General features: G+C 36.4%; 1 protein-coding gene across 5 annotated transcripts in view; it reads right to left on the minus strand.

Annotated features, from left to right (window-relative positions):
- AP3S1 (adaptor related protein complex 3 subunit sigma 1) overlaps positions 1–13,623 on the minus strand; it is a 91,262-nt gene that overhangs the window by 33,462 nt on the left and 44,177 nt on the right. For 3 of the 5 annotated variants that reach the window (XM_045794886.2, XM_045794885.2, XM_087862370.1), the window contains exon 4: positions 13,538–13,609. The exons of the other annotated variants lie outside the window; for them this stretch is intronic. In XM_045794886.2, coding sequence (XP_045650842.1) covers positions 13,538–13,609 — 72 coding nt within the window. The remainder of the gene's footprint in view (positions 1–13,537; positions 13,610–13,623) is intronic. 5 annotated transcript variants of the gene reach the window in all.

Genomic DNA, 13,623 nt, shown 5'->3' on the forward strand with positions numbered 1-13,623 from the left:
TTAGCTGTACACCCTTCGGCACACATACACCTGTTACCTCATCTGTAAAATAGAGATAAAAATAGTATAGACACCTCATAGTCATCATAAGAATTAAAAAATTCATGCAAAGTATGTAGCATAGTACCTAAAAGATATTAAAAAGTAATTTTAAGATTTATTTATTTGAAAGAGAGAGAAAGCATGAGCATGGGGGTAGGAGCAGAGGGAGAGAGAGAATTCCAAGCCGACTCCCTGCTGAGGGCGGAGCCAGACACAGGGCTCCATCCCATGACCCTGAGATCATGACCTGAGCCAAAATCAAGAGTTGGCCATTTAACCGACTGAGCCACCCAGGCGCCCCAAGTAATTTTATTTTAAACAAAAACTGGTTTTGGTTAAATATATAATTATATAATTAGATTTTCATTCCTTTATAAGACTGCATGGAACTATATTCATGATTTTTAAAACCTATCATTATTTACTAATTTTTCATTTTGGAAAGATGGACACCTCACGTACAACTCTTGAAGAAAGAATTAAAGAATTATAAAAATTACTTTTCCTGGGGCGCCTGGGTGGCACAGCGGTTGGGCGTCTGCCTTCGGCTCAGGGCGTGATCCCGGCATTATGGGATCGAGCCCCACATCAGGCTCCTCCGCTATGAGCCTGCTTCTTCCTCTCCCACTCCCCCTGCTTGTGTTCCCTCTCTCGCTGACTGTCTCTATCTCTGTTGAATAAATAAATAAAATCTTTAAAAAAAAAAAAAAAATTACTTTTCCTAGCAAACAAAACCAGAAGCCACAATTGTTTTAAAAACTAGTGCTAAAAAAATAAATTAAACCTAGTGCTAAATATCATCACTTCTAACTGCTATCCCTTTTGCGACTACTTACCACTTATTAAAACGATGTTTCAGTGCTGCACTTATGGTATTTAATTCTCACATTAACCTCTGTTACAGTTGAGAGAATAAACAAGCTCGCTCAGGACACATAAACTAGTATGTAGCAAACAAACAATTAAAACCTAAGTCTGAGTGACCCAAGTCCTCTTCCTTGCTTTCTTCTGTTAATAATACATGAAACTGATACAGTAAATTAATTTTTAGTCATAATCTATGAAGATTTAATTAAAGGTCAAGAAGGTGATTGGATGATAAAATAGAATTACCCTACAATAGCAAACAGGTATCATATGGAGGAAAAGTGTTCAGAAAGTTAGCCCATGGCCAACGGATGGATTCGTTAAAACTTGTTTTAGCAGTGGAACTTCCCCTCTTCTTTTAAAAACAAATTCTCATGAGAAAGTACAATTTGTAATGCTGATAAAAGCACAGAAACTTCACCAACCCCACTTTGCTCATGCTTATACATTTACTACTGCCCCTCCAGAAATATCTCAGAAACACATGCAGATTAGTGGAAGTCATAGACTTCAGTATTGTAGAAATGTCTACCAAGGTTAGAGGTATTAAAATGAGTAGCCTGCAAATGTGCGTCATACTCAAGAAATTCTAAGAACATATGTCAATTTAATAAGGACTAGGACTAGTAAATTTGTCCTCAAAGTAAAAATAACTCCAAAGAAGGCAAATTCAGAAATCTAGAGAAGATAAAAAATACAAATGAGAGCCTGTGTGCTAAATCCTTAAGCATAATCTCATTTATTAGAAATATAAGAAATGCCTAAAGAATATATTCTAGGTGAGGAGGTACTATCTATACATTATGTAGAAATTCCAGGTTAACAGTATAGGAACAAGAATTAATTGGGAGAAGAGTCTAACATTATCGAGGTCATGGTATTCAGATAAGGTATGGAGGGATCATTTAGAAGCTGTCCAGTGACAGAAAACTTCATGTTCCAAGAATTGGGAGGAATTTTTGGCAGGCTTTATAAGATGATGATAAAAGCCTTGCTTTTGCTTAGCCCTAACACATATGGCTGGCATATTCTAGTATTTTGTTTTATAATTTTTACTTAAAACAGACTTTTTCTTTTAAGAGAGAGAGTGTGCAAGAGGTGGGTGGGCAGAGGGAGAGGGAGAGAGAGAATCTCAAACAGTCTCCACACCCAGCAAGGAGCCAACACGGGGCTGGATCTCATGGCATGAGCTGAAATCAGGAGTCAGACGTTTAACCAACTGAGCCACCCAGGCGCCCCTTACTTAAAACGGAAATAAAAGATGACATTATGCTTGAAATATAACTCATCTACTAAATTGCTTTGATGTTCACCTAATATAAGGAAGGGTTCAATGGGTTTTTATCCCCTTTACTTGAATTTTATAGGTATTTAAGTGTCTTTTAAAAATAGCAAATACCACATTAGTAATGTATTTTTGCTTTTCTGTTTGTTTGTTTGTTTGTTTTGTTAGGATATATGCCCTATCCACCCAACCACATAGCTTCTTACGGACATAAACCACAACCTCTAATTTCATTATTATTTTTTAAAATCACAGTATAAGCAAATAGTTAAAAGTTCATGCTATACAGAAACTTAAACATGAAGAGTAAGTCTCCACCACCCTCTACTTCTGTTACTCGGTCCCTCTATTCAAAGTTAATCACAGTTAATTGTATCTTAAACAGGTTTCCCCCACTTTCCAAAAGTTCCCCTTACAGGCTTCACTTTTAAAAAAAGACCTACATTCACACCTGCTTTTGCTAATGGAAAGAAATCCAAAGAGAATTTTCACTTCTATGAAAGGGTAATTGCTTCTTTGCTTTGAGCCACTTTGACTTACAAAATGTTTCAGGGGAACACTCTACTTTTTGGACAGCAAGGGAAACCTGCATATCCTTCATGAAAACTTCTTATGCATATACTTGTTATGTGTGTGCAAATGTATGTCTAATTTACACAAATGAGATCATGTAATATACACTAAAGTCACAGATCTACAAGAGAATAAAGAATGGACTGAAAGAGGCAGAAAATAAGAGTGTGAGTTACGAAAATAATAAAACATACTTGTGCCAGATTTATGGACAACAATGATCAATGAAACTGTGTTGGTAAGAGTAAAGAAACAAAAACACGAAACTGTGAAATGGTGAATCTACACTATTTGTTTTACATTTTTATTCAAATTCCAGTTAGCATACAGTATAATATTAGTTTCAGGTATACAATATAGTGATTCAACACTTAGAACAGCCGGCGCTCATCCCAAGTGCACTCCTCAATCCCCATCACCTGTTTTCCCCATCCCCCTACCCACCTCCCCTCTGGTGACCATCAGCTTGTTCTTTATAGTTAAGAGTCTGTTTGGGGCACCGCGATCAGTTCAGCGGGGAGTCTGCTTCTCTACCTCAGCCCCCACCCCAAACAATAAATAAATCTTAAAAAAAAAAAGCGTGTTTCTCAGAATGTACACTATTAATCACCACACTCTTAAAAATGAGACATCTACAGATTCCTCAGCGATATAGATTATTAGATCAAAAATGAATGGGATAGAATTATATCTATAATATGGTCACACTGAGGTTTACAAAAAAATTACATACACAGGCACACTTAAGATATACCCAGAAAGTTCCTGGAAAGACACACGAATACTTTTTAGCCATTTACCTACTGAAGGACATCTTGGTTGTCTCCAAGTCTGTGCAATTATGAAAAAAGCTGCTATAAACATCTGTGTGCAGGTTCTTTCGTAGACTTGTTTTCAACTCCTCTGGGGAAACACCAAGGAGCATGATTGCTGGCTTGTATAGTAAGAACATGTTTAGTTTTGTCAGAAACCACCATACTGTCTTCCAAAGTGGCTGTACCATTCTGCATGCCCACCAGCAATGAATCAAGAGTTCCTTGCCAGGACTAGGTGTTGTCAGTGTTCAGGATTTTGGCCATTCTAACAGGTGTATAGTGGTATTTCACTGTTGTTTTAATTTTCTGCAAATATTTTTAAAGTATAGTAGTTACCTAAAAAATGGAACTGGGGGACTGAGGAAGAATAGAGACTCGTCTTTCACTTCATAGTTTTTGTTTATGTTTTGAAAACGTTGAGCATGTGCATATATTTAAAAAAAAAAAAAAAGCCTGGCAAAAATAAGAGAGAGACCATGCAGTCATTCAGAAGAATAATATTAAAGACTACAGTCATGCATGTATTCAAGTTATTTAAGAGGTAGCACAAAGGTGCTCAATATTTATTAGTGATAAAACGAGAATGCCACTTTTTCCATGCATTTATTTTTTTAATGTTTCAAGTTTTTATTTAAATTCTAGTTAGTTAACATATAGTGTAATACTGGTTTTGGGAGTAGAATTTAGTGATTCATCACTTACACGTAACAGCAAGTGCTTATCACAAGTGCCCTCCTTAATGTCCATCCCCCCCATCTACCTCCCCTCCAGCAGCCCTGTTAGTTCTCTATAGTTAAGAGTCTCTTATGGTTTGCCTCCCTCTTTTTCTTTCTCCTACGTCCATCTGTTTTGTTTCTTAAATTCCACGTATGAGTAAAATCATATGGTATTTGTCCTTCTCTGACTTATTTCACTTAGCATAATACTCTCTAGCTGCATCCGCACCATTGCAAACGGCAAGATTTCATTGTCTTTGATGGCCGAGTAATATTCCCTTGTATTTATGCCATATCTTCTTGATCCACTCATCCGTTGATGGACACGGGCTCTTTCCATAGTTTGGCTATTGTTGATAATGCTGCTATAAACAGCTGGGTGCCTGTCCCCCTTTTAATCAGTATTTTTGTATCCTTTGGGTAAATACTGAGTAGTGCAATTGCTGGGTCGGAGGGTAGTTCTTTTTTAACTTTTTGAGGAACCTCCATACTGTTTTCCAGAGTGGCTGCACTTTCATGCATTTAAACATTTTGTAAAAATTCTATCTCATATATGTGTCAGTGCAGAACTTGGAGACTTTTGTCTAGAACTACTCTTATTTAAGATTAAATGGTCTCTATATTATTTTATTATTATTTATAAAATATAATTGCAAATTGTGGGTATCTAATAAATATATACAATTTTTTCTTCAAAATTATTTATCTCAATTATTTCAAAATTCAAAAGTTAAAGAACCAGTGGGTTTCTTTTTTTAGTGATGTTCACTACCTCAGTAGTAAACCATGTTTATTAAATATTTTTTAAAGTTTTTATTTAAATTCCAATTAGTTAACATACAGTATAATATTAGTTTCAGGCATACAATATAGTGATTCAACTCTTCCAGACATTACCCAGTGCTCATCACACATGTCTATTACATACTTATATAAAGTGCTTACAGACAGCAGCATCTTGGTTGAATAAAGCATATGTAATCACTGGAGAGTAAAATGAAGACTAAAGCAAACACATTTCACTTTTTAACAGGAACAAGCCCTCTACTAGACTGAAGCAAACATAAAAAAGGATAAAGAAAGGAAAGGAGGTCAAATTATATAGATTTCTTTCTATAGTCAGGCACTTGTTTGCAGAGCATAAAAGCTACTTTGCTATAACTTATGTTAGAAATGAAGTCCTCTGCACCAAGTATTTTTTACTTTGACTATATTAATATCTGACTAGAGGGGTAGTCAAGTAAAATATGGCACATCACTCTGTTTAATCTTCATCTAAGAATAAAGCTGGTATGTATGTATTGACAGGATTCATCTAAAGACAGGTGATGTGAATAAAGCCAGGCAGAGCACACTGTGCAAAATAAAAACAAACTCCATCACTCACTAAACCAAGAGAACTATGCATATCTTTGAAAACATATAGGAAAAAAGTCTAGAAACCTATCTAGCCAAACTATTAAAAGAAATTACTTTAGGGAAACAGTGTAGGATGGGGCGGAGTGGGTATAAGGAGGGGGACAAGGTAAGAGGAAATTTAATGTTTAATCATATAGTCTTCAGTATAGCTTGACTTCTTTGTTTCTGAAGAAAGATTATTATTGTAATTTTAAAATAATAAAATATTTTACTATGGATAATAGTGTAATGTTCTTTAATGGTTGTATGTCTGTCAAACAGAGACACAGACACAGACAGACAGATATCACCTATCCTCCTAAAATAACTACAAACTACTTGAGGAATGGGATAAGGGCATATTCTTCATATAACCCTCCAGAATGTTAAGCACTCAATAAATATTTTGTAAAATGTGTTTTGAAAGAACACCTTTACCTCTGCTTGCAGCAAAAAGATATTGTAAGACATGACTTTTTAAGAAGATTTATTTATCTTAGGGATAGAGAGAGAGTGTGCAAACACACACACAAGCGGGAGAGGCAGAGGGAGAGGAAGCGAGAATCCCAAGCACTGAGTGCAGAGCCCCACGCAGGGCTGGATCCCACACCCCTGAGATCGCTACCCCAGCCGAAACCAAGAGTGAGATGCTCAATCGACTGCACTACCCAGGCGCCCAAGACATCATTTTTTAATTATTAAGACTAGTCACTTATGATGAAATGTTTTGTTTCAACACAGGTTCTTGCTGTTTGTGTGTGTGTTTAGATTTATTTGAGAAAGCGAGTGAGCGAGAGTGAGGGGAGAGACAGAGGGAGATGGAGAGAATCTCAAGCAGACTCCCTGCTGAGCGTGGCTTCCCAACAGGGGGATCTATCTCAGGACCCTGAGATCATGACCTGAGCTGACATCAAGAGTTGGACACTTAACTGACTGCGCCATCCTGGTCCCCCAATGACTGACTATTTTAAATTATGTTGGAAAATTTCAATTTATGTACTTCTGCGGGTCGTGTTGTTACTACTTTGATAATTAAAATTTTAATATATATTTGCTAATAAAAATTTTAAACAATGTACCTAAAGTAATCTATAAATACCTGTATTTATAATTCTAATTGTTGTAAATAGATCTCTCTTCACATTCTGGTATTTCTTCAAATCTAAGCTACAACTGATCATTTAAAAAACTATTATTTTACATACTACTGCAAAGGAAAAACACTGCCAATTAAATTATGACAAGCTATAGAATGTAACATGAATCCCAATCTCAAAAGTGTTACAAGGTGTGAGAAAGCTGCAATTTTAGAGCCAGTGAAATATGGTATTTTCTCATCATTTTTAGCCCCACATGGGTTGCTAATAAAATAAAAGTTATAATGAAAAAACTTAAGTAAAAAAATGAATGTTTTGGGGGTTTACTGGTGTCACTGCCAACATTAAAGAAAAAAAACAGCTTAGCTTCAGAAATATGTCCTGTCAAAAGATATTTATCACAATTTCATTAAATCTAAAAATCTTTTTTTTTTTTTAAGATTTTTATTTATTTATTTGACAGAGATAGAGACAGTCAGTGAGAGAGGGAACACAAGCAGGGGGAGTGGGAGAGGAAGAAGCAGGCTCATAGTGGAGGAGCCTGATGTGGGGCTCGATCCCATAACGCCGGGATCACGCCCTGAGCCGAAGGCAGACGCTTAACCGCTGTGCCACCCAGGCGCCCCCTAAAAATCTTTTTAAACATTGCTATAATTATTCTCCAACAAAATATCTGACAAATCAAAATCTTGTACAAATTAAAACTTTGAGTTGATAATGTTATTAACCTTAAGAAAGTATTTGCTAAGAAAATAATCAGTTTTAGAGTCATCTGGTTAATATTATCTTGAGACTAAGTCAGTTGACCAGGTTCTGCTGCTAAAGTACTATTCCTCCCAAACTACTGGTTTCTTGCCCAATACGCTGTCAAAATGATATATCATTGTAACGTATCAACATATCCATATATATATGTCATGAAAGAAAACCCTAAAGTATGACAATTTTGAAAATAATTCTGAAAGGAATTAGGAGTATATTATTTTGTTAGCCTATCAAAATTTTGATACAATTTTCAAGACAAAAGTAGAAAGGGAAAGTATATAACATATTACTAATAATGAAGACGGCTGTTAATTGTTGACCAATGAAAAGCAACAGGGATATAGTAATTCAAAGTAATAGGTAAGAGTAAATCTATTTTGGTACACAATGCATTGTTTACTAACACTGAATACGAATGTCTCAAAATCTGAAAATTCAAAATATTCAAGTCTGATTTAAAAAACAGAAAGCTGTTCTACTTTTTACTCTGTATTCCGGGCTGAGTATCAAGAAATCCTTTTTAAAAGCTGCTTATTATAAAAGTCAGAGCTGCTCATTAAAAGATCTGAGGATACTCCAACTCCCTTTTTTCCCCTTCCTGGTTTCTGTGTTATTAGTGACTTGTATTTTAGTGCCACAAATTCTTTTCATATTAATCCCACAAGTACTTTAATAGTCAATGTTCTTTTATCCTTACCCACAAATTTACATCTTTCTTTGTTCTTCCTTCTTTAAACTCATTCCTTCTTATATCTCACATTTCCTTCTGTGTAATGTACCTTCTTTTAGAATTTCCTTTAGGCTTGCTGGTAGCAAATTCTCTCATTATTTTTCTCTGACAATTCTTGTAAGATATTTTTTTGACTTGAGAATTACAGTTGGGCAGTTATTTTCTTTCAACACTAGGTCTTCTAATTTCTGTGGCTGCTGTTGAGAAATCATTTCCCAATTTAATCACTGCTCTTGTGAAAGTAATGTTTCTTTTATTTCTGGATGATTTTAAGAGCTCTTTCTCTGCTCTTCAATTGTACTATCACTAGCCTAAATGTAAATTTATTTTTATTTATTCTGCTTGTGATTCTGTTACCTGTGGATTGGTATCTCTCTTTAATTCTGGCAAATTCCCAGCCATTAGATACCCAGGTATTATGAATATGCCTTGTTCTTTCTCTCCTCTTCTTCTGAAACTAAGAATAAATGTTCATTAGACCTTCCTTGCTCAATCTTCCTTGATCTGTAAACCATCTTCCATATTTTCACTCTTTCTTGGCTTTTTATGTTCCATTATGGACAACATGTTCTAGCTTTCCTTTTACTCAGATATGTGTAATCTACATTTATATACATATTCATTCATGGGAATTTTCCATTTTGACATTTTTTTGCCTCTTCTAGAAATCCTACTGAGTTGTTTTTCAAATCATCTGGAATGTTTTTTGTAATACTTTATTCATTGCAAATTTTTATCAGAATTGACTTCCTAACAACCTGCTTAGTCGATGAGGACAGGGGCTGGCGTGTCTGGAGCCAAGCTTTTGGCTGGCGCTGGCAGGCAGAGTGGAGACTGGCATGTCTGGGGTTTAGCTTTCCAATAGCCCAACTAGGAGTTTGGTTAAAAAAAGAAAGAATTGGGGGCGCCTGGGTGGCACAGCGGTTAAGCATCTGCCTTCGGCTCAGGGCGTGATCCCAGCATTATGGGATCGAGCCCCACATCAGGCTCCTCCGCTATGAGCCTGCTTCTTCCTCTCCCACTCGCCTGCTTGTGTTCCCTCTCTCGCTGGCTGTCTCTATCTCTGTCGAACAAATAAATTAAAAAAAAAAATCTTAAAAAAAAAAAAAAGAAAGAATTGAGCAAATAAATAAATGCGTCAGGAATAATGAGAACAGTAAGAGTGAGAATAATTAGAATAATCTTTCACTGTCAGAGTAGCAAGTTGCAAATACAGAAAAGGAGAAGGCTAGAATAAATTCTGTACTGTTACACTACATTCTGAGGTATTATGAAGAACTGAATGATTTTTTAAATATATACAGATAGAGAAATAGGTTATGGGGTGCTATAGGTTACTGTGCACACACACACACACACACACACATACCTACATCTATTTCCTAGCTTGGCTCAGAGAACCAGGAATAATATTATCCTGGTAGCAATGAGCAAACATGGTACTGAGATTGTCATTTCTAAACATCATTGTCCGCAAAAAAGAACCAGGGTTCCTTGAATAAATAGCTGACTCAGGACTGGACAGAAAACACGTTTCTGCTCTGTTCAAAGAAAAGGCCTAGAAACAATGACCAGCCTCATAATTATGAGCACCTCCAGACTGTGGTTTCCATATACCGTTCCCCACTAAAAGGAATCAGGGCTCCTAGAAGGAATGGCTGGTAACATTCCTAGAGCAGGAAATGAAGACAATGGGTCCGCAACATTTAGTACCAGAACACAAAACAGCTATCAAAGTCTATGGAGGGGAGGGAGTGGCAAAAGGGACTCAGAAGACAACCTGGAGGGGCTCCCCCCTGGCCAAAGAGAGGGCAATGTAAGCGTCCAAAAGAGTAGTACCTTCAGTGAATTAAAACAAATCGAGTATGTTAAAATTCCTATGTCACAGGGAACTAAAACAAAACAAAACCAAAAACCAACAATAATCACTTTTGATGGGTATTAGGGAACTGAACTGTTAGGAAAACTGACAATAAAGGGAAATAATCTAGAATTTATACTGCCTTTCCTATATAATCTGTACCTTTTAAACCCACCATCTCTGTCTTTTAATTGATTCATTCAATTCACACTTATTGTCCTGAATAATAACAGATCTATTTTAAATTGGTACTTTCACTTTTCATCATGAAGTTGATCAAATTTTATTTATATTATTTCCACCATCTTTTAAATCATAATTTCATTAATGATTATGATCTCTTTCCTTGCTCTCTTAATCAAATAAATGACTTTACTATTACTTATGAAACCTTTTTATGTGAGTGAGAAACGTTTCAGATCAGATTTTCTTGGTGTATGTGTGCCGTCTTCAGTCTCCACATCCAAACCAATTTTGCATAGGGAGGCTGCCCCATTACTTCAGGGTGACTTCTGGACTAATCTAGTCCAAAAGCAGGCTGAGGGTTGTGGGCACAATTCTGTACCAGACCCTAAGGAAAAATGAGCTGAGCCGGTTAAGAGACTGCTGACTGCTGGAAGGTCCGGGGCTGCTTCAGAGTTGAAAATAATCCTACTCTCCTAGAAGGGCTTAAAATAAGACTAGCATTCCTCTGGACGGAGAATGTAGGCATAGGAAAAGTCTACTAGACTGGTCTCTGACTCCTGCTATCCTGAAGCTTTTTGTCTCATTGCATTGAAAAAAATTAAAACAAGTACTTAGGCCAGAAAGAAGAGATATAGTTACTTCGGGCAGGTTTTTAAACAGTGATACACTACTGTGTGAACGGAACAGGCTATACGTACTACATACTATATGACCCCATTTCTGTTTCTCTTAAAGACTTACTTGCTTCTGCATGCACTTGTACCAAAAAATTGAGAAATACACATGCTTTAAAAAGTTAACACTAGTGTTAATTAAACAATTAGACAGAAGTGGTTCTAATACCTTAGCAGCCTAAGTAAGCAAACCAAAAACATACGTCTGTAAAGGACTCAAGGGTAAGAAATCAAAACCTTAAGACAACCAGTCATAGCCAATTCAGCTTTCCCAAATAACACAACGGCTTAAATCAGAATCAATCAGATAATCCCCCTGCTTTGCTTCTGCCTCTTTTCTATAAAAGCCTCTCCCCTGGCTCCTGTGGGTGAAGTACTCCTAACTGCTTCTGGTTTGGCGCTGCCCGATTGGTATCAATTTTTGTTCAAATAAACTTAGAAATGTTTAATATGACTCAGTTTTTCCGCTAACATTAGGCAATCTCTGCAATTAAGATGACTTCCGTTTATTTTTCACTTATGTGCATTTTCTGATTTTTCTAAACTGAATGTCTATCAATGTAAAATAGAAGTTTTAAAAACACTGTGTGTCATGTATGGCAGCTGTCGATGAGTGGAGCTTAATTTCTCTATTAAGGAAATCTTGTATTCTCTAGGAAAAATGTGAGAACTTCACTCTTACTATAACCTTTACAAGAGATTCCTCAATTTTCTTAAGAAATCGCTTGATTACATAAGCTAATGATCTCTGAACAGTTTTTTTTTTTTTTTTAAGATTTTATTTATTTATTTGAGAGCGCAAGCGAGTAAACACAAGCTAGGGGGGAGGGCATAGGGAGAAGCAGGTTCCCTGCGAGGGCCTCAATCCCAAGACTGGGATCATGACCTGAGCCGAAGGCAGATGCTTAACCGACTGAGTCATCCAGGCTCCCTGAAGAGTCATTTTAAAAAGACCTTTTTTAAGTATTTTAATCGTGTACCAAAACAATTTTGAATACTGCAAACCCTAATGCCTAAAAATAACAGAAGTCTTCGTAAGTGTGAAAAAGTGTAAGATACAGTAATTAGAGAAAAGCAGTAGAAAACTAAAAATAGACTCTTAAAAATATCAAGCTTCAGTTCTCTGTTCAAAACTAATTTAGTAAATGAGAAATATGATCTAGAGGATTGGCTGATAATAAAAGTATTCTTTTGACGGTTCACAAATAAGAAAATGCCTTCCTTCCTTATGCTGCATCTTGACTGTGGTAGCAGTCACATAAGTCTATACATCTGCCAACACTTAGTTAACTGTATGCTCAAAACTGCTGAATTTTAATGTGTGTAAATTACACTTCAACAAAGCTCATTTTAAAAAATCACATTTTCTACTAAGATTTTCAGCATATTATTTCAAACTATTTTATTCAATGGCTTAATCATTCTACAACAATCTATTACATTATATAAACTTAATAAAGAAAAAAATCTGTATATGGTAAAAGTGGACTCTCTTCTTCCAAAATTCCTTATCACCACTACCCAGTAATACTGGCTAGAAAGTTCAGTCATCCTTCACTACTCCTCTCACCTCCAGCTTTCAGACCATCACATATCCTGTCAATTCACTTTTTTTCATCTATACTGTACTGCCTTAGGTCACTTCTTTCTGGACTACTGCAATAGACTCCTGTCTATGACATCCCTGTCTTTAATCTCCTACCTACCATTCCACTCTTCGTAATGTAGGAAAAAATGATCTGGAAAAACAACAACAACAACAACTACAAACCACCAATATTCAAAAAAGCAACAATAAATGCCAATACACACTTGATTAAAAATATTAAATTGCTTCAGAACAAAGTCTAAAATCCGAGGCACTGGGCGCCTGGGTGACTCAGTTGGTTGAGTGTCCGGCCCTGGATTTCAGCTCAGGTCATGATCTCAGGGTCCTGGGATCAAGCCCTACATTGGGCTCCACGCTGGGTGTGGAGTCTACTTGTCCCTCTCCCTCCCCAAGCTCGTTCACACACATTCTCTCTCTCCCTCTCTCCCCCTCTAAAATAAATAAATAAAATTAAAAAAAAAATCCGTGCCACTAAAGGCACTTCAAAACTAGGCCACCCGATCAATACCAATCCCCCCTCCAAAGCCTGTATTTTATTTCACTGCCTCTAGAGCCATCCTCTCCATTTCTGTCAGTGAAATACCTACAATGCTTAAAAAATCCAACTTCAATGTAATTCCCTCCATTCACACCCTCCTAGGCAAAGGCAGGAGGGTCAGCTGTGTTCCCATTAACACTGAACACACTGCTCCTTGTTAATGCCACTGTTTCCTCCTCTAGATGTGGGTCCTCTGGGCAGGGTCTGAATCTTCGCCAAGCACAGTGCCTGGCTCATAGTAAAAATAATTTATAAGTTATGTTAAATAAATAAAAGAATAAAAAGAATATTATTCACTAAACCCATTTTTACTTTGAGAAATACAAACTACCATTTTTTCTCAGATAAAAAGTTTAGAAGATTTGACAATATAGAAAGTACCTTGTCTACATGGAAAATTAAATCCAGTTCACAGACATTTTCAAAACACTTGTCTAATGTTTCCACAAATACCTAAAGAAAAAGAA

Source organism: Ursus americanus, chromosome 5, assembly GCF_024610735.1.
Source record: "Ursus americanus isolate L20-20 chromosome 5, mUrsAme1.1.p, whole genome shotgun sequence".
Taxonomy (NCBI): Eukaryota; Metazoa; Chordata; class Mammalia; order Carnivora; family Ursidae; genus Ursus; species Ursus americanus.